Below are 24922 nucleotides of genomic sequence, written 5' to 3' on the forward strand. Positions count from 1 at the left end.
AAAAAAAAAAGGAAAAATGTAGGAATTTCTTTTTACAGAAAAACAGGTTGTTTGGAATTTATTTTATTTTTTCTCATCATGTTTTCAAGCATCATTTACTAAGGTTATTAAATTGGTAGTGGAACCTAGTTGTAGATGGTAGTTCCCGTGAGATGCTTTTTGTAGGACTGTTGATACAGAAATAATCTCCTAATCTCTTCCAAATCTGTAGCCATACTCCGTGTTGCTGCACTTTCTGTCTTTTGTGTGTGTATTTTTTTACCCCGCACAGAATCTCATCCTTTTCTCATGCACATTTATCTCATTGGACTGTAACAGTGAAGGTTAATTTCCACAGTAAGCCCATGGAGATGTTTTTTGGCTTTTCAAAGGAGAATTGTAGCTACAGAAGGCAGAAGAAAAACAGATGAAGTGAAAGGCACCAGTGGTCACTCCTGAGGACTGTTAAGAGACATGGTACAAAACTCATGGTTTATGTCCTTAAAACAAAGTATGCCATTAGGTGGGTAATGCTAACAGGAATTTTATCTAGCCTATAAATACCAGTGAATCTTCTCAACTTCAAATCCCAGTATGGAGACAATTTACAATTGCAATCAAAATGATGCACGCAATTTAACTTCAGTACCATCTGTAACTCTGCTGGTATTTTAATAATGAATAAAATTAGACCTTGGCAACAAAAGTCTCACTGAAATAACGTATCTCTAATTTCCAAGTGAGACCTCTAAGACTAAGTTACAAGGCCTCTGGTTTACTCTGAAATCTTCTTGATGTTTACTATAAAATGGACATATCTATATTTAAATAGCTATTGGTGTGAAAAAGGTCTGTGATTCTGTGAAGTCCTTGTTAAACTCCCTTTGAAGTTCAGGGATTGTGGTTCAGGCAGGGGTTTGCACAGCTGGTCACAAGCACTCCAGCCCTCACTGCACCTCTTGTATCTGCTTCAGCAGAGATGTATGAGCAAGGTCTGTTCCAGGAGCTCTTTGGTGGTGTGCCAGGCCCTGTGTTCTTGAAGTAAAGCACCTACAGGAGGTTCCTTCCCTTAAAATGTTTTCATTACCGTGGCACAGAGAAGGAGGCATGGCAATTACCCTCTTCTTTTTTGTCTTTTTGAGTCCATCATGGGACTTAACCACACCAGTCTCTGGGTTATAATTCTCTCCTTTGTCATCTTCAATTTTCGTGTTTTGCAGAGAGGAGGCAATTTTGGCTCTGTTAATAGTTTGCATGCCATGTCCTGTCCCCCACCCTTCCCTCAGTTGCAATGTTCAGTGACACCAGTCCCATGTTCCTACTCTGAGTGCTACTGTCATGGTATTTATAATTATTTTGTGATGCTTACAGTTGCTAACAGAGTAGCTGCAGCATAGATCTGAGCCTTACTGTGGCTTGTCAAATACTTTGCATTGATGGTGATACAAGATTGTTGGTGTAAGTACCAGTGTAAGTAATTACTTATTATAATGATAGGAGATCTTGACGAACCATGTACTACCACATAAAAAAAATGCAAACTTCACAGTATTTTCTGCACGTTTGTCCTGGTGAGGGTACAACACTACCAAAAGCAGTTAGAGGCTGATGTTTGGAAAATCTGTGGAGCCCAGGGACTGGAGGTCTTTCACTGATGGTGTCCTCTTTATCAAAGCTTTTGTTCAGGAAATGTTAGTGACCTTTCTGGATGGCCTTCACAAGCGGAAATTGATGTGTTTTGTCCCCCTGACTCTTCAGGTGAACCAGGGAAATAGGAGCAGGACAGGTTTGTTAGCACATCTTAGTTGTGGCTGCTAATGACCCTGCCTGCGTTCCAGGGAGTGAACCTCTGAAAAGGACCTGCTCTAAGAAACATTGGTGTGACCATGATGGGTTTCTGGGGTTTATGATTTTTTAAGTATCTTCAGTGTCCCCTAATCAGAAATCTTCTAAATTTGTACCGATTGCTGCTGATGAAGGCTGTCTCAACCTTGAAGAAGGTTATAAACTGGATCATGCCACACCTACTGACACCAGTGTGAAATGTGTACTGGAAGAATTAATAAAGTTAGTCTGAATTTTTGATTTCTGTGCAAACTGTTTTGGTAATAATGTTAGCTGTGTTCGAGAAACCTGCTGTTCTTTGGGAGCATTTGAAATACTTTCTCTCTAGGACTTGGATACATATTTTTCAGTTATTTTTTCATACATGTCACAAATGTTGAAGGCCTTCACAACACAGAGAGCTTAATCAGATATTTGGGCAAAAGGCCTTCTCTGAAATTCCATTTTGTGTACTATTAGCTCAAGCTGCTATTATCTGTCATGTTTTAAAGAAGCCTAAGAGTTAATGTCTAAATCTCACTTGAATGCTTTTGAACAGATAACAATTATATTTGTGGGATTGTCCAAAGCATTCTGCAAAAAATTAAAATACATGGAGAAGATATTTCCTTGTTTTTATCTGGAGGGTAATTAAATCTACAAGAAAAGAGTCAAAACCAATCAATAAAATAACTTCACAGTATGAAAATTAAAAGATAATAGATTAATTTCTCCTTTTGTTTTTTTGTTAATTTTATCATTATTTTCTAAAAATCATTAGTGAATAAAACCCAGAAGACTCACGTTGATATACGTAAATATTTTTCTTAATTCCAGAAGCAAGATTGCTTATGAAAGTTCTAGTAATACTCATGACACTGGAAATGCTGTCAGTAATTGCTTGTTTTTCAGAAGTTGGGATATTCAAGGTCAGCACCCTTTTCTCAAATGCAAGTCAACATCTGTATTGTTGTGTGGTTTGCATAAAAAAGTTGGCTCATAGGTACAATTAGACCCTCTTTGTCATTATTTCTTTGCTAATTATCTTGTCAAGGAAAACATAGGAGAAAACAACCGAACAACTCGGCTAGTAAACGTTCTTTTGTGAGTGTCCAGATGTTTTAAATGGTTCTATAGTGTTGAATTATTCATTGTTAAAACCAATGTTTTTAATAGGCATATAATGCAGTTAACTCCAGGAAGCAAAGTTCCTGTTCTGACAGGCAAACTTCCAAAGCAAATGGAGCAATAGGTCAGGAACTATAGGTAAGGAGCTGTAAATGTGAGAGCACCTGAAATAATGTTCTTTTTCTGTCACATCAAGTGGGGGGTATGAAGTCTCTTGAAATGTGTGTGCTGGGATTATGTGGTGGGAATCAGGATACACCTACTTTGCTTTTGGTTTTACCGTGGGTCTTTTCTAATCTTCCCTAAGCACAAAATTTTTCATCTCTTTCTTGTCTGCATCCATCACAAAAGAAAATATGATGATAACATCCTTTCTTGGAGAGTTTTTTTATCTTGAGAGGTGTGTGTTTGGTGGTTGGTTTGTTTCCTTTTCAATATTGCCTTCTTATGGAAGCAGGGCCAATGGAATGATTCTCACTGTACGTGCACATCCCACCTTTTTGAACTCCATATCCTATTTCAGCTAAGCTTTATAAAGAGATACCAGTCTCAAATATGTACCAATCTGTGTTGGGTCTCTGACAAGGGATGTATCAGAGTTGTTCTGCAAATTATTTGGATTGCTGTGCATGTACAAGTGGACTGGTGCATCCCAAGCACTTCACTGTACTCTGGGATTTCATTTGGCATGTACTAACTGTGCCATGTCCTGCACTGAAGGTCTGTGCATGTACAGCTGCTGGTGCAACATTCAGTGTTGCAAAGTTAGTTTTGACTGAGGGACGGGCAGAAGAGTGGCCTTGCATCTTGTCAGAGTGTCCATTCAAAAATAATCTTCACTTGGAGGAAATTCCTGCATGCACTCTGAGTCAATCAATCATTACTCTGTTATCTGTTGAAAGTTGGGCTGTATTAGTCCTGGTACCCTCAGAACTATCATCAATTTTTTAATGCTGTCCTAAATCCTCAAGCCTTACATTTACATTTTTCATAGTTAGATACTAATTCAGGGAAGGTTTCCTAGCTGTTGTTTGGCTGTTTTTTCTTTCTTTCTTTTTTCTTTTTTTTCCCCCCTTTCTTTTTTAGAAGAAAGCAAAATAAGGATCCCAGAATTAAGCATGGAAATGATGTTGCAGTGCTGTAGCAGCAGAGATACAGATGAATGTGCATTGGGACAGAAGCAAAGGATATGGAAATGTAGACGAAGCATCTCATGGTTACAGGAGCTAATTGCCACTTCTCAGGCTGGAGCCTCTAGAGATCCCCGGGAAAACCTTAAAAGGGTTGCTCTGAAATGGTTTCCTCTTGCTGAGATGCTGAGACACTTGGTGTCCCATAGATATCCAATCCTACCTTTGGGGAACAGTGATGGACAACTGGATCACAGGCTGATTGATGTGCTGAGTTCTCTCGTGGCCCAGGAGCAACCACAGGGAGCTGAAAAGAGCCAGAAGTCTAGACACTGTTTAAAGTGAAATCTCTGCGTTCAGTTATTTCCAACCTCATGTTTTAAGTGTTGCTGAATAGTCCTATAGATCTGCCTGCTAGGATTTTGGACCTTCTTTTTAGAGGTTCTCAGCCCCTCTGCTGGTTTTATAGAATGCAGAAGTTTGGGTGAATTCAGTGCCCTGATGTACTCACCATCTTCGATTACATCTCTGATCTTTGTTTAAATCTCTGATCAGGTAACAAATGACAGTGAATTTAAGACTCTCAATGTACAGTTGTTTTGTTTGGGATTTTTTTAAGTCGAAATAGAATAGTTATGGCCTGATCTCATGGTGTGTACCTGGAGATTGGCACTCCACAGACCCTCCAGAAGTTCCCTTTGAGATTCAAAGGGTGTAAGTCATAGGGAATCTGCTCAGGATGATGGTACTTATTTACTTGGCTAATTATCCTCATGGCTGCAGCATCAGTGCAGACTTGTCCCTGATTTATCTATCTTGCAGATCTTTATAGGCCCTTTTTGCTCTTGGGGATCAAAGAGATGGAAAGGGTTTTGTATAGAAGTTTTGGTTTTGAGATCCATCCTTCAATGCACTAATATAAATTATATTGATTACATTGATTTTCTTTCATATAGAGCTAGATTTTGATTACAAAAGTATCTGGGTTGTTTTAGAGATTCATTGTACAAAGAGATGAGAAATATTTTACTATAATCTGTCTCAATATGGAAAAGGTATCACTCAGTTTTGGAATAATCTAAATTCATTTTCATAACTATAGAGCAAGTTTTGCTTTTATTCTTTGTCTTTTGTAGCCCTTCCTTTCCCCCCGATCCCTGTAAATTGCATATTTACTCTCTGAATGCAAGAACACTGTGGTGGCCTGAGATCCCAATGACCTGCAGGCCTTTTCCAGTAATTATATCCATGTTTGCTCCATGGGAGATTCAATTAAAAATGAGAGGGGATTATTATTATTATTACTATTATTATTATTACTGCTCCCTACTGAAACCCTGCATTATGTTCTTGAGTGTTTATGTGACAGCATAGTAATGAGAAAATTTACTTTATTTAATTCCATTGCTGTTCAAACAGTATGGGCTCAGAAATTCCACTTGAGTGTTAGCTTAGCCCATCTGTCCTCAGAAGCAGATGTGAAGGATAGAGGGGAGAAACATAGAGGCTGCTCCTGTGAGTGAACAAAACTAATTTGGCCCTGCATTTTTGTGTGAGCTTGGGGAAGAAATGAAGGATATGTTTAGGTTTTGAGATCTTAGTGCAGCATGAGGTACATGCTAAGCACAGAACACATTTTTACATGTTGCAAAAGCCCCCATGGCATGACCCTGTGTGTCACTTCCACACAGAAATATGAAGTTGTAACTCCTACATTACATACCTGTTCTTGGGGAAAACTGTGCTGAGCACACCACCTGGGGTGTTCTCTAAAGTCAGCCAGGGCATTACTGTACTCTTGCAGTGGCTTTTGCAACAAGAATCATTACCTTCTTTAACTGCAGGGTACTCTATCAAATCTCATTCAGTGAAAGGACATTTTCCAGTTCTTCAAGCATTCCTTGTCTTAACAGCAGCTCCCATGTGGTTGCTGTCCCACCAGACTGGGACATTCTGGAGGGTTAATTTCAGTTCTCACATGTGAGTTCAAGCACAAGTGTGCTCTGTCTCCAGTCTCTGTCTATCTACTAAGTAGAAAAAGCACCACCTGGAGATAGCACAAGTTGGCATATGTGTTGCTCATATGATGACCTCTGTATGTTTTGTTTTTTATTCTCCTTTCTAGATAATTGTGATGATGCACTGGTCTCTCCCTTACCTTCAGCTGCCCTTACCAGTTCCTCTGAGCTCTTCAGTACTCACAGTTCCAGCTTTGCAAAACTCAACAGGCGAGATGGTAAGACTGCAGTATGAAATGCCTAAACTATTCATTTTAATCACATTTACACAGAATAACTTTTTATGCTGTTTGTATGCAGTGCATTCAGAGGCAAGTGGAATAGAGCCATTAATTTATGCTCCTGAGAGTGCGCTGTGTAGGAGCAATTTCCTCCTTTATTATAGAAAGCTTCTATTAAATTTGAAGCTCTCCATTTCTCTTGTAGAGACATCATTAAGGAAGTTCAGATAGTCTTTTTGCTTCTCATGAGTTCCCATATTTTAAGAGTTTAAAGGCCAGTAGGCTTGGGACCCTATTCTAAAACGTAGGTGTTAATAGCGAGTAGATATGAAATTCCAGTGGAATTCAGTGACTACGCAACTCTGCAGAAATAGCGAGCATGAAAAACAACTTTTCAGGCATTTGCAATCAGGAATGTTTGAGGTCCAGTTAATGAGTTCACACACAAGGTGGAACTATTAGTATGAAACTTACTCCCAACTTCTCTTTTCTGATACTTTTTTGGGCATCATTTGACATCCTGTTGCAAATTTGGGTTGTTGGCTCCCATCTTATTTCCAAGGTAGAGCCTCTAAAAGTGGAAAGCCCTGTATTATCATATTACATATGATTTTCATTTTAGGAAACACTAGAAAGAACACTACTAGAAAAAAGGTTTTAATTGAAAATAAACGAGAATTTTCATTCTTAAACATCTCTAAAGTATGTTTTAATCAAAGGCCATTTGATAAATCTGTAGAAAGACTCTCTTATATGCTTGGAACTAATGATAAGGAGTTGCTAGGCCATTAAAGAAGTGTTAGATGGGAGTTACTATATCATATTTAAACTCTAGAACCAGAGTTCCTCAGCAAGTAGAAGGTCATATGGCTAACTGCTCGACAACAGAAAGTTGTAGACATTGAGCATGATATTTGAGTTTGCCCTGCCTTTGTCTCCAACTGCTGTCTGAGATGGTGTTATGGATATGCTTATGTGATTGTGCAGATGGCTCTAATGGCTAATTTTATCTGCAGAAAAGAAGAAGAAGTTCAAAATCAGTATTGCAAGTCAAGCTCTGGCTGTTCTGTATTTAAAAGAGATATTAACAATGTCTGAAATTATGACAGTGGTTTAAATTTAAGGTCAGAAATTGAAATAGGTCTTAGTTAACTGTCCTACAGTTTTGTCATGGGGTCAGATATTGTATTTTTTCAGCAATCCAGTGTCACAGTGGTAAGGTCCATGCTGTCTTTTGCACTAGTCATGGGAACAGGAGACAGAGTATTGAAACGGAGCCCTAAGTAAGGGGGTTGTTTCAGCAACTTTGATTTAATGTTTTGAACACTTATGTGATAACTGATGAGCTGAGGCCAGCACAGGGACCTAGAAGCTAAACTCTACCTTGTTTAATTCTTCTGCTGCATGGACTTTTGTAGGAATGTGCAGATACAGTGCTGGCAGGGTTCATATGGGGACTTGTTGTGGGTTAATCCCCAACAACAATAAAGTCCCACACAGCTGCTCACTCCATCATGGCCTTACCCACAGCCACAGTCCTTTTGGAAGTAAACCTGTTCTTGCCTTCCCCATGGCTGCAGTCTCTGCTGCGTCATGGGCTTGGCCACAGCCACATGCTTTGGCATACTCCAGTATGGCCTCATGCACAGCCACAGGTGCTTCAGGGTGTACCTCCTGCAGTGTGAACTTACCCTTGGGCCACAGTCCCTTCAGAGGTATCAGCTGTGGTACAGATGTAACCATGGTCACAGCACTTTGAGATGCACGTGCATCTCAAAGAGATGAGAGCATGTGCTCTGGCATGGGCTTATTCACAGCCACAGACACCTGGGGTGTCCTTTTGCCCCAGGGACTTGTCCACAGGTCACAGCCCCTTTGGCTTGAGTTCACACTGGAGTTCCAGCCTGGCCAGTGCAGCAGCACAGGAACAGCGGAGATGCCCTGGACTTTTGCCAGCCCAGAAGCATGGTCACTGCTGTTATCAAAATGTTTCCAGGCCCAACAGAGTAAGATGATAAGCAGTACAGCAAGCAGCAAAAGCAAAAAGTAGCTACTAATGAGCAGTAGACTAATAAACAGTAAGGGAAGCAAGCCCTATGGCAAACACAAAAGCTGCTGATTAATAGCTAACCAGCAGTAACAGCTGTAAATTCAGTCTAGCACATTCCAATCAAATCTGTAATTATCTTGAACCCTTTGAGGCCCATGCTGGGCACGTGCCAATGGACAAACCCCAGCAGCTCAGCCCCACACAGCCACTCACTCCCCCTGGTGGGATGGGGGAGAGAATCAGAAGAGTAAAAGCGAGAAACTCATGGGTTGAGACAAAGACAGCTTAATAGATAAAGCAAAGCCACGTGTGCAAGCAAAGCATGACCAGGAGCTCATTCACCACTTCCCATGGGCAGGCAGGGATTCAGCCAATCCCCTGAAAAACAGAGCTCCATCACACCTGACGGTGACTCAGGAAGCGATCACTCTGAACATCCCCCTTTTCCTCCTCCTTCATCCCCCATCTTCAAATGCGGAGCATGATGCCATGTGGGATGGGATATCCCTGTGGTCAGTTGGGGTCAGCTGTCCTGGCTGTGTCCACTCCCAAATTTTGCTTCCTCCCAGCCTCCTCTTTAGTGGTGTGGTGTGAGGAGCAGAAAAGGCCTTGGCCTGTGTGTAAGCAGTTCTCAGCAATATCAGAAAAATGTCTGTATTATCAGCACTGTTTCCAGCACAAGTAGCTCCATACCAGCTACTGTGAAGAAAACTAAGTCTACTGTTGCCAGAGCAGTACCTCACCTTGGGTTGGAGGAGCAAGCAGTGGTAGATGGTAGCTGTAGAAACTTTCTTTGACTGTCACTTGAATGCAAATAGTAGATATCTTTACAGGAAATAATATTTCCTAACAAGGACTGGCCTGTGGCTTTCTGATAATGTTGAATGTTTTGATGAGCTGGCTTAGCTTTGCTTGTAATTGATAAGACAGTGCTGCAAGGAACAGAGCCTCTGGGTAGAAAGCCAAATCAATATATTTGTTAATGTAAACATGAATGCAACAAGTGAAGATGAGTTTTTAAAGCACGACCCAGTCCTTTGTCAACAGAAAGTTCAAATTCATCAAGTGGATTCAGTAATAGATAACAGTAAGTAAAAGGCTGTTGTTTAAAAAAAAAGGGCCTGCAGTAGTGGAATGTGCCATTTAAAAAAACAAACACACAAAGCACCCATGAGTAAAGCTTTGTGTGCACAGCTGAAAGCGCTCAATTAAAATGCTGATAAATCCATACTGGTACTAAAGAGCTAGTATAATTCTGATAAATGTGATTCTGAGGCATGAAATATATTATTTGCCCATGAGAGGGATTTGTCAGCTTTTTTGTGTATAGTAAATAAATAATGAAAAATAATAGGAAAATTGCTACAGCATGACTGTATCACCTAAGATTTTTCAGTTCTTATTAGTTCTCAGCCTGAGTAGTCAGTACAGGCAATTATATATGAGAATATAAAACATATATAATGTCAAAAAGAATTTGTTTTATGGCCAGGAAGTGTTTGATCTGGACATTAAAGTAAAATTCTGCAGCAGGGAAGCACTTAGTTGCAGCGGGAAGTCCAGGAGATTTTAGTGCAATATAAAGCCATTTGAGCTGTTTGTAAGGCAATGTAGGGTGGAAATAATATTTCCCTGTGCTTTGTATTAATGAACTACAAAAAGCATTGACTGCATAACACTGGGCTTACATGCAGTTTTTGAAACAACTATGGCAAAATGTACAAACAGTCTGAAAAAGAAACAGAAGTATTTTATCATATTTCTTGGAATCATATGGGTCTCCAGCTGAGAAACCATCAGATCCTTGCTCTCCACATATTTCTAACATTATGATTTGTTGCCATGGAGAATATGAACAATATATCAGATTCCTGTGGTACTCTTTTTCCGCTGGGGCATTTTCCCCATACCATGTTGAATGCCTCCTTTGAAATGATCCACAGAAGATGTGAAATGTGTGAGCTGTGAGGAATGATGGTGTTGCACAATGTGCAGAATCCTATCAATGCCAGAAAGGGGAAATACTGAGCATCCTGTCTCTCTTGCTTTCGTGTGAGAGACAATGTGACATCTTAACACCTTAGTACTTTCCAGTTACCTAAAACAGGTGTGGAGATCTGATGGACCTAATCAAAGCCAAATTTTTGTCTGGTTTGCCTTTATGCCACACTTAATAAAAGTTGTATGGTCCTCTTCAGTATCTTTGTGCCCAATTGAAGGAAAAGGATGTCAGGTTATGCTTGTATCTGTTCAAAGGTGTTGATGTGCTGTAAACTGTGTCTTCAGTAGCCCATGTTGTTGCCTTTTAGAGCCTTCTTGTCCTTTCTCTTGGGCCTGTGCTGGCAAACAGTCCTCAGGGCAAGCATCACTGGTGGGTAGAGGAGCAAATTACTCTAAATAGTTGCTCTGCTTTGGTTGTGCTTTTTTGCTACATACTAAAAGAAGTATAGGATGGGTTTTTGACACACTATCAGGAATGATGTGCATAAAAGAAGTGTGCAAAACGAGATTGTGCTGGAAGAAATGCCAGTATCCCTTGTGCTACCTGCTCTATATAACAGAGTAAATGTGGAGGAAAAAGAACATTTATTGATTTTTGGCACTGACAGGAGTATTTGGTGAGGATCTGGGATAACCACAAAAGCAAGCAGAAGCTGTTTGCTTTATTAGCAGAAGTGAGAGAGGCCCAGTGGGAAAAGCTTCGGTTCTGCCCTCAGTCATGCAGTTGATGCAGCTTTGCTGTTGCAGGGATTTTAGCTGCCATTCTTACTAGCAGTAGAATTACTGTCCACCTGTGGAAATGGTAATGGTGGAAGGTTTGGGAGAGGGAAACACAGTGGGCTTTCTTCTGCACAGGAAAAAATATATGAAGCAGATGCTGTTCTGTAAAGACATGGCCTGTAACTGATATATTGCAAGGCCAGCTTTGGAGAGGTGATGCTACGAGCAGGTGTCAGTGCTGTGTCCACAGTGCTTGCATCTGAAGAGTGACATTCCCAGCACACAAATGTGCTCATGTAAAGAGATGCAGTTCAGAGACACCATGTAATCTATGATTTTAGGGCTCAAGCTCAGCACAGATCTCCCAAATTTCTGTTCAGTGTATATCATTTGTTTGACTTCAAAATTATAAGCCTGTGGTGCTCAAGCTGGAAAATAGCAGTGCACAGTAAAGCCAAACACTTTTGTGGAAAGCATATCACATTCCTGCCACTTCTAGCAGCAGAAGGGAGAAAGCATAAACTAGATATTTAGTTAAGATATTTGACATACTACTGGGAAGCATCTGTGCTAACAGGCTTGGCTTAAAAACTTATGTATAAACTAGAACATAGAAAGCACAGCTTTTGTGGTTTTTTTAATGGAAGACTCACCAAATATTTTTGTTAAAAGTTGTTTTCCTTCATCTAGTTGTCATTCTCTATGTTGAATGAAGGAAAGATGAAAATGCCAGCTTTCTTTTAATATGTGCTGAAAACATCTAGAATAGGCTCTTTTGAGTCATGAATGGAACAACCTTGCCAGAACTTCTGAAGCAGATTTTTATATCATGTCAGTTCCTGGAATAAAACTGGGGGGGAAAAAAAAAGCAACAACTATTGTGTTCAGAGTCTATTTTAGGATATTACAATCCAAAAGAAGTTTGCCCTTGGCTCCTGTGTGCACTAGTTACAACTGTGTGTAGGAGAAATCTGTAGTTTGTTGTCTTTGAATATAGCTATATAGTTTGCATCTTCAAGGCAAACAACATACTTTCTATATGGCACTTAAAATATCAAAATAAAAAAAGGGTGGCATGAGAGGTAACCTTTTAACAGAAAGTAACTTTTTAACAGAAAGTGTTATACTCTTATATAAGCTCTATATAGGTATGGAGTTAAAAGAGCTATGAAGTAGTCAAAGAAGAAATCAGTGATGAAATTCCTAGTATTCTCATTAGGTGTTTAATGGCATGCTCATAGGAGAGAGTATTCTATTTAAGGCAGGTAAAATAATCAGTGATGATGAAGACTTCTATTGTGATTGAAAAGGGTAAATCATGGCACTAAGAAGCAGTATGCATTGGCTTGGTTGCAAACTATTTTCCCTGGAGAGTTCTTTTAGAAGAATGAAGGCTGAGTCATCCAGGGCAGCAGGAACAATACTCCATTCCAGGTATGGAATAGATATGGTTCAGTTTCAGGAGTTCAGATAAATCCTGGATTAATAAATTGTAAATAGTGACAATTCTAACACCTATTCTTAGACAAAGGGATTTCAGTTGAGAGTTGGAAAGTACAATGCAATCCAGGGAACACAAGACATTTTTAAAAGTGCAGAGTTACTGAAATTGAGTTCATTGATAGAAACCACATTTATTAATCTTTTAACTCTATTCACTTCAATGAACTTTTCATGGAGCAACTTTGAGACAGATCCGTTAATAAGATTAAAATAGTAAGATAAAACCACTCCTAATAACCAAAGTTTAGTAACGCATTTTGTTTGGAAATGCTTATTTGGAATCATTCTTGTAGTTTACATGAAGAGTTGTTAATGCTTTATTCACAACTGTTTCCTGTGTTTTATTCCTAATGTGACTGTGTTCACTGTAGTCACACTGGAGAGCTTTTCTAAACGTAATTAACTGTGACAAAACAAAAAGGTGTTGGGTTGCAGAAGCAGTGGCAGCCTCAAAATTTGATGTCTTGGCTACTTGGTTGATGGCTTCTGTGTTCTTCATAGCTGCACTGATTGCTTATTGGTGAGGCTGAATTGAACGTAGGGTGTATGCAGAGAATAAATGTGTGCCAGGAGAAACAAGTTAAAGGAAAATAAACAGCCTGTAATTCTAGGGTGTAAAAGAAAGCACGAGACCATAAAATAATACATTCCAGTCTGGAATGATTTGCTTTTTAACCATAAGCTCCCATTTATTGTGGTGAGCAAAGTGGTAAAATGCAAGCAGTGGTTGCAGTTCCGTTTCATTGGGTTGGTGTTACCACAGGCCTGTTCAGCCTTTAAAGGAATTCAGGGGATAGTGCACATCTTTACTTTTAAAGGACAAGTGTGAATTACAAGCTCATGTCAGAGACAGCCTACTTTACAGCGAATTATCTGAAATGCTCTTACAAGCTGTAGTTAAACCATTCTTTCAAATACTTAATAGGGCTCAAATAAAGATAACTAACATTTTGCATTTCTTTCAGAACATAGCAAAAAGGAAAATATCAAAGCAAACTGCAAGTTACAAGTCCACATTCCCAGATTTGCAAGGAGGGAATAGATATGATTTTTTTTTTTTTTTTTGTGATTGAGGGTGTGCCAACTTCATTGATGTTTGTACAGCTGAAAAAGTATAAATTTCCTTAAGATGTCTTAAATTCAGAATTCCTCTTGAACTTAGGTTAATGGAGATAACCTCATGCAAGCACACCTCATGTAGTATATTTCCTAATACTAAAATACGAAAAAACAGCCACATGCTCAAGTAGAGCCCCCTGTGATGCCCTGAAATAATTTAATGGTTCTTTATCAAGCATAATTTTTTGGTGCTGTTATTGTCATCTAAATTCTCTTCATCCAATCTTTCAGGAGCAGGTGGCTGGTCCCCACTGGAGTCCAACGAGCAGCAGTGGCTCCAGGTAGATCTGGGCGACAGAGTGGAGATCATGGCGGTGGCCACCCAGGGCCGGTATGGGAGCTCGGACTGGGTGACCAGCTACGCGCTGATGTTCAGCGACACCGGCCGCAACTGGAAACAGTACAGACAGGACGACACCGTCTGGGTAGGTCTGAGCTGGCAGTGCCTTTGGCCCTAGATCTCTCTGCTTCAGGCTCATTTTGGTGTTTGGAGAAACAGCTTTGGTTTTACGTCAGAGGAGTGCTGCAGTGGTGAGAGAGCAGACCTGAGCGACTCCATGGAGCGTTTTGATCTAAATGGGTTATGTCACTGACTGTCTGTGTAATACAAGTTTAGGCCCTCAGGACTACACTGTTTTTCAGACTATGAGGATGATCAGGGCACTTAAAATGACCTGTGTGATTCTGTGCCTGGTTGGCTTTGATTCAGGCACACCAGGGTAAATGGGGCTTTCTCCAGGAAAGATGAAAATTAATTCTGTGTCTTGTACGTGTTTGGCCAGAACACGAGAGATCATGCTGAGGAAGATGGGTGGTAAATTGCTCCTCAGCTGGAGAAGACTGGAGCTGCAGCATAGGTTGTGGGATGATTTAGGAGACACACTAAAAGTGATCAAGGCTTTTTCTGATACTTTAATGCAGACTTGACCATTGCTGCATCACAAGTCCAGTGCGTGGCTGTGCCAGGTGCTGTTGGTAGGAGTGCATGGGGCAGCAGTGGCACCACAGGTGTGGATGGAAGTTTACAAGTCTTCCTTTTGTACAAAAAGTAGTAACTGTTAGTGAATTGTAGGAAATTGTAGGATTTTGAATTGTAGGAAATTGAAAAATTGTAGGATTCTCTCTATGCTGTGTTCTGTAGTTCTGTGGATCAACAGCCCTGGTAGCATCAAAATATGTAGTGTTAAAAGAAACAGATTCTTCATGAAAATAAAGGGAAACATGTTAAGAGTAACCAAGTAGACTTACGATTTTTCTTTGGTTATTAATTTGTTTAAATGCTGTGTCACAAAAGCAGATTTTGCTTCCAGAACATAGTGACTGTGAATGATGAGACTCAGCGTGCAGCAGGGAGAGAGGAAAAGGACTGCTTAATTTTTCCCTGAGTGTGTTGTGGCAGTGGAGATGGGAGGTGAACTTCTGTAGGTCTAAAATCTATGGTATCATCACTTTGTTTTATCATGGTTTGATTTAGGGAAGTCTAATGAAATCCTTCTTCCCTTAGAAAAGCAACTTTGGTCCTAAGATGGTCATAAAGTTGTCAAGTGCTTCACCTGTCACTTAAAATGTTATATTAGGCTGTCTTTGCTCCAATATTTTTATTTATTTATTTACTTATTTATTTATTTAAAAGCAGTGGAATTTCATTTTGGACATAATAATGATCATTTAATCTGTCTCTTGACTTCCACCCCTGGGAATCTGAAATCCATACTGAGATATTTTTACAGATTTGGTGTCAGTTAAGTGCTTCTTTGCCTGAAAATATTATGTGGCTTATTAAAATTTTATATTAGGACAAATTAATTTTTTTATTATACGTCACACTTTTATTTTCTTTTGTAAATTTTTCTCCTTAACAGGAAACTTGAAAAGACAACACATAGAATTTACCACAACAAATCTTAATGCCCTAGGGATCCAATTTATGGGTTTCTTATCTGGCACCTAATATTGCACATGAGAATAAGAACAAGCCTAGCAGGCATTTAACAATGAATTAGGATTTATGAGCAACTTGGACTCCCTTGTTTTACTAGAGGGATCAGGCATGAAGTTGATCCAGGGCAGATCCTGACACAAATTTCAAAGATTAAGCAGACCTGGAAGCTTGCTTTCTGGAGAGATAATTTTTGTACATGTTTCTAATGGAAACCACCATAGGCTACAGAGGATTATTTTCTATATAACTGAGGAAAAATGAAATAGAATTTGGGTGTGGAAAAGGAAACAAAGGATTTGGATTATTGTCCCCTCACCATAGTTTCTAGGAGTCACACTGACCAAGTGAGCCAGTAATATAATTCCAGTCCAGAAGAACCATTTGCTCCGTGTTCCCAGAGGGCTTGAATGGTTTGTTAGGATGTATCGCCAAATTTCCTGGTGGAAATATCTGATAATGTAAATCCAAAGTGGGCCCATTTGACATTTCATTAGACACTTTGGTCCACCTAAACTGGCAAGTCTCATTAACACTTAGGAGGTTGTATGTCTACCCATGGAATTAATGAAGATCAAGAATTCCTTCTGTATAATTTTTATTCTAACTAAAGAAAAAGCTGATTCTTTTTTCTTGGCACTTTTGGATTTGCTTCACTGAATTAAATTAGACCTAGAGAACCATTCAGAGCACAAAGAGGAAAGCCAAAGAGGCTTTCAGAAGCATGTATAGAATTGTAATTTCAAATTATGCAGCGTTTCTCTTTTATTGGCAGTTATCCTTTCCTTAGGGTTTTTTCTAACTAAGAAGAAACATAGAAGTGTGCTGTCCCGCTGAATGTTAAAGGTTTTTTCAGACCCTTGGATGAAATGAGGACAAGCACAACATGGTGCTTGTCCTAAACATCTGGCTCTTGAACAGCTGTAAGGGAAGTTCTGCATTGCACACCCCTAGGAAAGAACCATTGTCCTTGACCTAAGGCAGGGCAGTGTAGTGGACCATTCCACAGGGCTGGGAAAGCAGCTCCCCAGGGTAGCCTCCACTGTCACAATCTGTGGCAGTGTACCCTGTACCAATCTGTCACAAGTGTGGTAGTTCCAGACTTGGGAATGCGTATCTGTGCTGGCTTTGGTTCAGTGATGTTTTTTGCTCAGCAGGAATGAAGACATCCCTCAGTTATCGAGACTGTTTCCTGCACAAACTGAAGCCAGACCTCCATACCAGTTACACTGGTATGAAGGAAATTAGCAGCTAAACCCAGCATTATCCCATTCTTTTTTTTGGGATGGGGGCGATGGTCTGTCAAAGAAGGATTTAAGGCTGTAGTTTCCTATATCAGGGTGAGGTGGCAAGTTACCAATCCTTAATTTCTACTCAACCCAAGTCAGATTTGATGTGCATTTTCTCCCAGCCCACATGCATGACCCAGAGAGAAAGTCGTGGTGCATTCCCGGTTGGCAGTACAGCAGTGCTCTCTTGGAGGAGGATGCACTGGCCCAGCCTTTACCCACTGCATGTCAGGGGCCATCTACCACATTTGGTGGGAACAGCAGGAAGGCAGCAGGGCCTTCAATAATCCCCGAGTAAATCTGCCCAGATGAAACTTTTCTTAATGATACCACGAACGTCTGATGCTCCCTATTGCAAGTGGTGCCTCTGAGGAGTTGTTTCCAGTGGGTTTAGGTTTTGTCCACCCTCATGGCAGAGATGCTCTGCAGTGCATCAGAGACCTGGGCACATAAATTCTTTATGGGGCTGCCAATAAGACAGATGTTTGCACACCAGCATATATGACATATCACCAGTAAAAATCCCTTTCTCTTTATAGAGATTACAAGGCTTATTATCCTCCTCTCCTGGCTTGCATACAGCTTCCATAAACTTCCTTGTTAATGAGGACTGCATAGACAGATCGCGGGGAGAATCAGAAAACCTCTTAAGTTTTCACTCAGCCTGTGTTTATGGTGTTAGTAAATTCTGCAGCTGGAGTTGAAGACAAGACAGATTAGCCATTTAAAACCAATTTTCCAACCCCATTTGTATTTAAATAATCTTGTTACAAAAGGACTCTGTGGTTCAGAGCAAACTAGACTTATAATTATATTTTCTATATGGATAAATCAGCTATGTGTGGACACACTAGCTATTGATTGGGAGACATAAAACATAAATCTTATTGCTTGTAACAAGTAAATGATTTTTCAGTGTTTTTAAGTGTTGAATAATTCAGAATTTGCTTTACCTGCATACACATCACAGCTTGAGTCAGTCCAAATTGTGTATTTTACTGGGAAAAAAAGTGTGGGCTGTGATACAATGCTATTTCATTTTAGATAGCAATTTTTATGCTATTTATATTGAAAAATACTTTACAAAGCTGAGAAACGCAATTATGCAGGAAGGCACAAAGGAAAGGGGATGAAATGGGCATAGATGTATGCAACAAAAGGAGAAAAGAGATGTTCTTTATACAAAGTTTTGAAAGGAGAAGGGGAAGTTGTGGAACTGGAGATAAAGGGAGTCTGCTCTGAGAGTGGCAGAGAAGGCTTTTATATTAGAATAATGAATCTGTGCAGAAAGGCAATGAAGAGGGAAAATAGCATAGATAGCAAGGAGATAGCTCACACTCTGTGCAATCCCATGCACATACAGTGCACACTGAGCGAGTCTGCTGGTTCGTAGTGGTCGCCTGTTATCAGCTGACATGGCTGGTGAACGTTCTGACGCGTCTGCAGTCCACTGCACGTGGAAGGCAGAAGATGTCTCTGGGTGGGAGGGGGGCTGTGAGCCCTAACCCCAAAGCTGCATCACAAGATAGGAAGTTCTTCTCTAGCATTGGACCATGACACCTTGCTCATGCACGGAATGAAGCAGAGCTCCTCCCCTCAGGGAAATGCCCCTGTGGCAGTCTTGCTCCTTGCAGGTGCAAGGATGCTGTGCGAGGGCTGGAGAGTTGACAGGAGGCTGAGGATGCATTAGGAATATATAATTTCCAGGCAAGCAGGAAAAGTGTTTAATAGAGGTGATAAAGATCCCTTGCATTCCCTTTCATCGGGAAACTTCTTACTTGCACATGTGAGCTTTTGCTGAACCAGAGGCCTTTCTAATGAAATCTAGAGGAGGGTCACCCTTAATTGGCTTATAAATCTACTGGGGTGCTGTAAACTTTCCCTTTCCACCCTAGCTAGATAATGACTGTGGAACTGTTTTGGTGAGTTAATTATTGTGAACATAGTTAGAATATTAATCTTCTTGTCAGATTTATAATTGTGCTAATTTATTCTAAAGCATCTTTTAGCTCCTAGTCCTAACACCCTCCAACCAAGACCAGAGCAAACTTCTACATGTAGCCATGAGAAGTCCCACATTGTTTGCTCGGGTTAGAGAATGAGTTCCTGCTTGTCTTGTTACAATGCTTCCTGCTATACTAGTATTAAGATATATTTAAACTCCTTTATGCACAGTAATTATTGCCAGCCAAATAGGTGTTAAGTAGTAAGTATCTATGGATTATTTTCTTTTCCATCGCCTTTGCTCTAAGAAAAGAAAAAGAAGAAACAAAAAGCCAATTGCTACTTTCAAGTAGGAATGAAGAAAGCAATTCAGTCTTGCTGCAGGGAAGCAAGGTTTTCCAGAAGTTTTCATTGCTATGTTATTACAGGTTTTGAAGAGACAACCATTATCCTTTTGTTGTAATTAGGATTGTTCAGATTTAAGACTGCCTGCTTCTGAGATGCTGTTTGGATGTTACTAATTTGCTTCTAATTCTGGTTTCGCTTACTGAGCTGGCTGCAAACGTGGCCTCCTGAGTAGATTCTCAGGAAATCTGTCTTTCTTGATATCACCAGGGCAGTTCTTATGTTGGGAGGATAATTCAAAGTGTCAGTATATCTGTTTTTGTTAAGTGCACTCCGTATGGATTTATGTCTGAATAAAATGGATATAGTTAGATTTCAAATTACCCTTTACTGTTGAGATACTGGAGTTAGCCTTAAGCTAACTGAATTTTGTATGAATTCTGTGACCTTACAATGTGATTTTATAGTTGGTTAACTGTAAAATGATATTAAGGTGGAGTCTAGAGAATTTAATGCTGATATTAACATTTTATCCATCAGCAATGTCTTCAGTAATTCTCTGTTCTTGGTGTTTGGCAGCAATTCACTCTGACCCAGAAAAAATTGAAAGAAACATGGTTATTGACAGTTTGTGTTGTTGCTGACCTCCCAGTCTTATGCCTTTGGAATTTGCCTGGAATGCATCTTTTCTGTAACCATTTAACGCAGGAAGACTGAGAAATGTTCTTTGATTTCTCATTCCTACATCCCAGATCTTCTGTATGATCTTGTCTCTCTGCTGCTTTGTGCTAGGAGCTATGGGGTGTGACTCCATGGTGTTGGCCCTAATGGATTGGAGTGGGAAGAGTGGTTGGCATGGGTCTGCCAAAACATGTGTGTCTTCCAGCCATCTCCAGCAGTTTTGTCTGCCACAGCCAGAAAGCTGTTGTTTTCCCTTCCAGGCATCTACTAAGACAGAAAATTTTGTTTGTGGCATGCTAGGATGATTAATGTGGAAAATAGGGGACATTTCCTCTTAGATGGTGGATTTTAGCCAACAACTCTTTTATATCAATAGACCAAGTTTTGTTATTCTTGTTTGCAAATTGTGTTCTATGGCATGTGAAGGCTTAAATAGGTGCCTTTGCAAATTCTGAATAAATATGGAACAAATAGTTTTTTAATCCATATGCTTACAGAGCTCAGTGAGTTTCTTTGCAGTTCTTTGGTACATTTTTGGAACAACTGAGTGGCTCTAGCTGTCTGAAAAACCAATTCTTTTGTGGGAAACCAGCTAACAAGAGTACACTTATTGTACTGTCGTGTACTGTAAAATAAGACAAGTCTTCCTGCTGCTAAAAAGTGTCACTTCACTTCTACTGATTCACTATTAGATTAGATTAATCCAAATAAATAAACTGGTTTGAGTTGTAGTGTTCGGGTCTTCAGTAGCTGTTATAAGATTGTACTGATTTTGCTCTGAGCCCTTTCTAAGTGTTGGATTAATCCTGTAAGTGAGAAGCTCATGAGTGGAGAAATAGAAACCTATTGCTTGTGGCTAGTGAAAATGGTACATGAGAAAGAGAGGCAAGCAATGGAAAAATCATTGCAAACCCCTCCAGAACTGGCAGAGGGGTGTGATGTTATGTAAACACCAGGTTTAGTGATAAGACATACTTGTAAACTGATTAGACGGAGGAGAAAGGAGACAAATCATGATACTTGAAATGCAGGTGGGGGGACAGAGAGAGACAGATGGAGAGGTAGAAAGCTCTAGTCAGTGACCAGAGCTTCAGTATCTAAGATGGAAATAAAGACTGGTTTCATTACATGACAGTCAGCATTATCAGAAACTGAGGATCTCTCATTTCTGGTCATCCTCTTCTTTTCTCCTTGGTTAGCAGATTTCTGTTCCACTTTAGGTTAATGTACTCAGTGTTTCCTACTGTTAGACACCTCTCAGCTGCAGAGAGGCCCCTACAAACAGGTTCTGAGGTACTTGCTTAAAAAGTGTTGTTTTCACAGAATTTTTCTTCAGCACTAAGATTGGATCTTTGCATAGTGGCAATGCAGGACTGGGGAGATGGAAAAACAGATGCGTCCAGATGATTTACGGGGAGGACCCTGATTTATTAAAACTTTAATTTTCTTAGGCTATTTGTCAAAGGTCCCGTGTTCTGTAAGTGTCTTTGGCTGTGTGGATATTCTGCTGCATTGCTCCTTTATGGCCTGATTGGGAGCCTCTTGCTGTCCCTGGGGCCCTTTCCCCTCAGGGATCCCAGAACTGTAAAGATAATGAAATGTTCTTCCTTGAATGAGCACAGGCGCCGACGCAGTTTTTGCTTTTTCTTCTTAACTGATGTGTAAGCTAAGGTGACCTTGTTATAGGTTAAAAAAAAAAAAAAAAAAAAGATGTAGTCACACAATTGGAATTGTCAGATAAGTAATATTTTCTTGCTTTTATAAAACTTAGAAATTCTATAGTGACATCATCTTTACAGTGTTGGAAATATGATCTTTATAGACTTCCTTCCTCCCAAACCCTTAGTGATTTCAGCTAATTTGGATTTATTTTTTCAGAGGACGAAGAGGGGAATTTCTGCCTTGCATAAAGAACTTTAAAATTACTTGTTTTCATTGTCATTGAGAAATGAGATTTTTTTTTTAAATGCCCATGACTGTACTGGGATATTCCAAGTCGAAATAGTGTTCCTCTAATGCTTAATATAGAAAAAATAGAAATATTGAATATATTTTATTAGATCTTTTCCCTAGTTATAAAAGAAAGAACAATTAGTGAGAATGCTGATATTTTAAAAAAAATTAGTTCAATTATTATTATTCTTATTATGAAAGACCTCTTTTAATACATTTTTTTTCCAGATGTGTAGTGCATATCTTACATTCTTTCTGGCTTCCAAATTTTAGTGCATGAAAACTTTCAAAACAGTTATATAATCATTAATCTTGAAGGTTATTTTACCAATTGTACTTTTGATTCTCAAAGCTGTTTCTCAGGGAATGTGGAAGGATAGAAGTCCTTAGCAGATCAATAAGTAAGAACAAAATTCTTCTGTGGAATAAATAAGCCTGTCCATGTTTCTTTGAAATTTAACTTAAGTGAAATTTTTTGATGTGTGTCTGACACTTTTGGGGAGCTGCCTCCACCTGTTCTACAGGAGTTAGTTAACATTTGTGGAGTTAGTAATCAAACATGAAAATAAACTGTTAGCAAACCAAAGTAGGGAGTAAACAGCAGTACTTGAAGAACTTCTATCCTCCAGGGAATAAATATTCTTATACTGAGTTGACGGTACAAATGCAATTCTGGAAACATGATGAAAGGTTCCATATATAGACACCTTTATAGCTTGAAGGAAAGATGAGATTTGATTCAAATAAGAACTGGTCAACTGTTGTGCTCAGAGAACACTAAATGTGAGTCACATTTTTATTTTAAATATGCAGATTCCCATATGAGTGATAAGAATAGGCAGATCTTCTCTGGAGAAGAGTTTTGATGTCTTGAGCTGAGGTTTGCTAGACTTCACAGAATTTATATGGAAAGATATTGCCTTGAAGTATTTCAAGTTTAGGTTCAGCTCACAAAAATAATTATTTCATTTACAATAACTTCCATTTGGAAATTAGACCTACCAGTTTAAAATCCATGTCATGGTTGCCTCAGGAGAGTCTTTGTCTTGATAGAAAATCAAGAAAGCATCCAAACTTGTCCTAGTTAATTTAGGAAAGCTGATCCAAAAGAACTTTACATCTTTCCCTTGGGAACTGTTTTAAAGACTAAAGCAATTCTGGCAATGAGTAGCAATTCTGTTCAATCTCCTTCCATAAATCCCTGTGAATCCAAGAGGTGCAGGCCCTTTTGGCACTGGCATGATAGCCAATTTTGGCTGATGCTTTCAAATCTTTTCTCTGGGTGCTTTGGGGGAAAACTGAGATTCTTAAGATTGCAGGGCAGTTTACTTGTAGTATCAAAAGAAAACTGCAGTCTGTGTTCTGGATCCAGGTTCTGTATTTCTGTTATAAGTTTGCTGACACAGGGGGACTTTCTAAACATCTAAAGTGTGTTTTACCTCCTTTGTGTTGGACCCGAACCTCTGTTTTCCTCTGGGTGTAGATGCTCGTGCTGCACTACAGGGCTGGTCCACAGTTACTCATCTCTCCTTGCCTAGTCCTTCAGACCAAGAGTGTTTGTATGCCAGTCAGAATATGTGTGTGCCTGGTGGAAAAAATCTTAATGTTAGCATTATACATTAATGGCAATACTTGCAAATTCCATATGCTCAGCAGATGCACTCTCATTTGGACTTCAGTTAAAAAAAGTTAAATAGGATAAGGAAAGGAAAAATACTGAAAACATGTCTCCTGAGAAGCCTTCTGTGATCTATTACTCAGTAAATTAATAGAGATAGATTTTAGTCAGGAGAGCAGATACCGAGAATCATCCTCTTGAAGGATACCTTACAGATGCTGTCTTCTTACATCACACAGTACTTCAGGGAAAAGACTTTGTCTCCAAGGAAGAGGGCACACGTCAGTTTTGTTCCCATAAAGCAGTCTATGGAAAAAACTATCTTTAGAAATTTAACAAAGATTTCCACGTCATGGCTTCTACACTGTTTGCAGTGGAATCATTGTTCAAGCATCTGTCACTTTGTTCATTATGCGTCTTTACAATGGGTAGTTTTCCTTGCTTTTGTGTTCCAGATGTATGTAGTCAGGCTTTTATGGGCATCCAATATGTGATCCTTTATAAGCTCTCTCTAATATCTTTACACTTTCTAGCTTCTGCTTATTTCTTGTTACAAATTCACAAGCACACTACCAAACCCATAAATGATTTATACTGAAGAAGGTTTGAGGCTAGTGCACTGAAATGTGCAGCCCTTTCTTGGTTTTGTTTCCTCTGGAAGGGAGATCAAAACTCTTGCTTTTAGTGTTGAGAACAGTTTTGTAATGTCTAAGCAGAGTTAGATCCCAGAGTTAGAACCCAAGTTTCTTATTACATCAGTGCAGACAGCTGAAGTGTGCAGCTGATTTCTGTAGAGAGCACTTAGTATTAACAAATTACACCCAACAAACCATAACAAAGTTCAGTCAGCCAAAGCCCAGGCTGTCCCTGTAGAAGGATTTAAAAAATTTCAAGTAGTTGTGATTTGTATCTCAGTCAAGTAGTTAATGATTGACACATTTCCAGGTAGCAACTCCTTGTTGGCAGCAAATCTCAAATATGGGCACTATAGCAAGGAGAAAATATTCAGATGTGCTCTGCTTTCTGCAGAACCTGTGGGACTCATGAAAATATGCACAAAGAAAGGGAAAGATAGTCACCCTTTAAGAAGCTGATGGCCACGGCAGTCATGTCTTGTAGCTTGTGGATGTGTTGGCTGACTTTCCTCTTAGGAGAAGGGGAGTTTTGAGTACTGCAGGAATTAAAAAGGCATCTTCATGCCATATCTCTTACTACTGTTTCCCCTCTTTTTTCTTTTTTTCTTCTCTCATTTTACCTTTTCCCTTAACTACTCTTCTCTCCCACTAGACTGGGCCACAATAGACTGCTTTTGTTTTGGTTGCTTCTCCAGCTGGAGTGGTATATATTATAGTGAGCAGGATAGCAGAGATTAACCTAGATAGCCTTTATTTATAGAATTCAGAGGTATGTTTAATTTCTCAGTGGAAATTATCAAGTGGAGAAGGATCTAAGGACAGTTA

General features: G+C 39.5%; 1 protein-coding gene across 1 annotated transcript in view; it reads left to right on the forward strand.

Moving 5' to 3' along the window:
* The window catches only part of CNTNAP5 (contactin associated protein family member 5), a 275472-nt gene that overhangs the window by 63573 nt on the left and 186977 nt on the right, over window positions 1-24922 (forward strand). Inside the window, exons 2-3 of the mRNA XM_039554726.1 lie at window positions 6187-6297; window positions 13925-14118. Of these exons, the coding sequence (XP_039410660.1) occupies window positions 6187-6297; window positions 13925-14118 (305 nt within the window). The remainder of the gene's footprint in view (window positions 1-6186; window positions 6298-13924; window positions 14119-24922) is intronic.

This window comes from Corvus cornix, chromosome 7 (genome assembly GCF_000738735.6).
Source record: "Corvus cornix cornix isolate S_Up_H32 chromosome 7, ASM73873v5, whole genome shotgun sequence".
NCBI classification, from domain to species: Eukaryota; Metazoa; Chordata; class Aves; order Passeriformes; family Corvidae; genus Corvus; species Corvus cornix.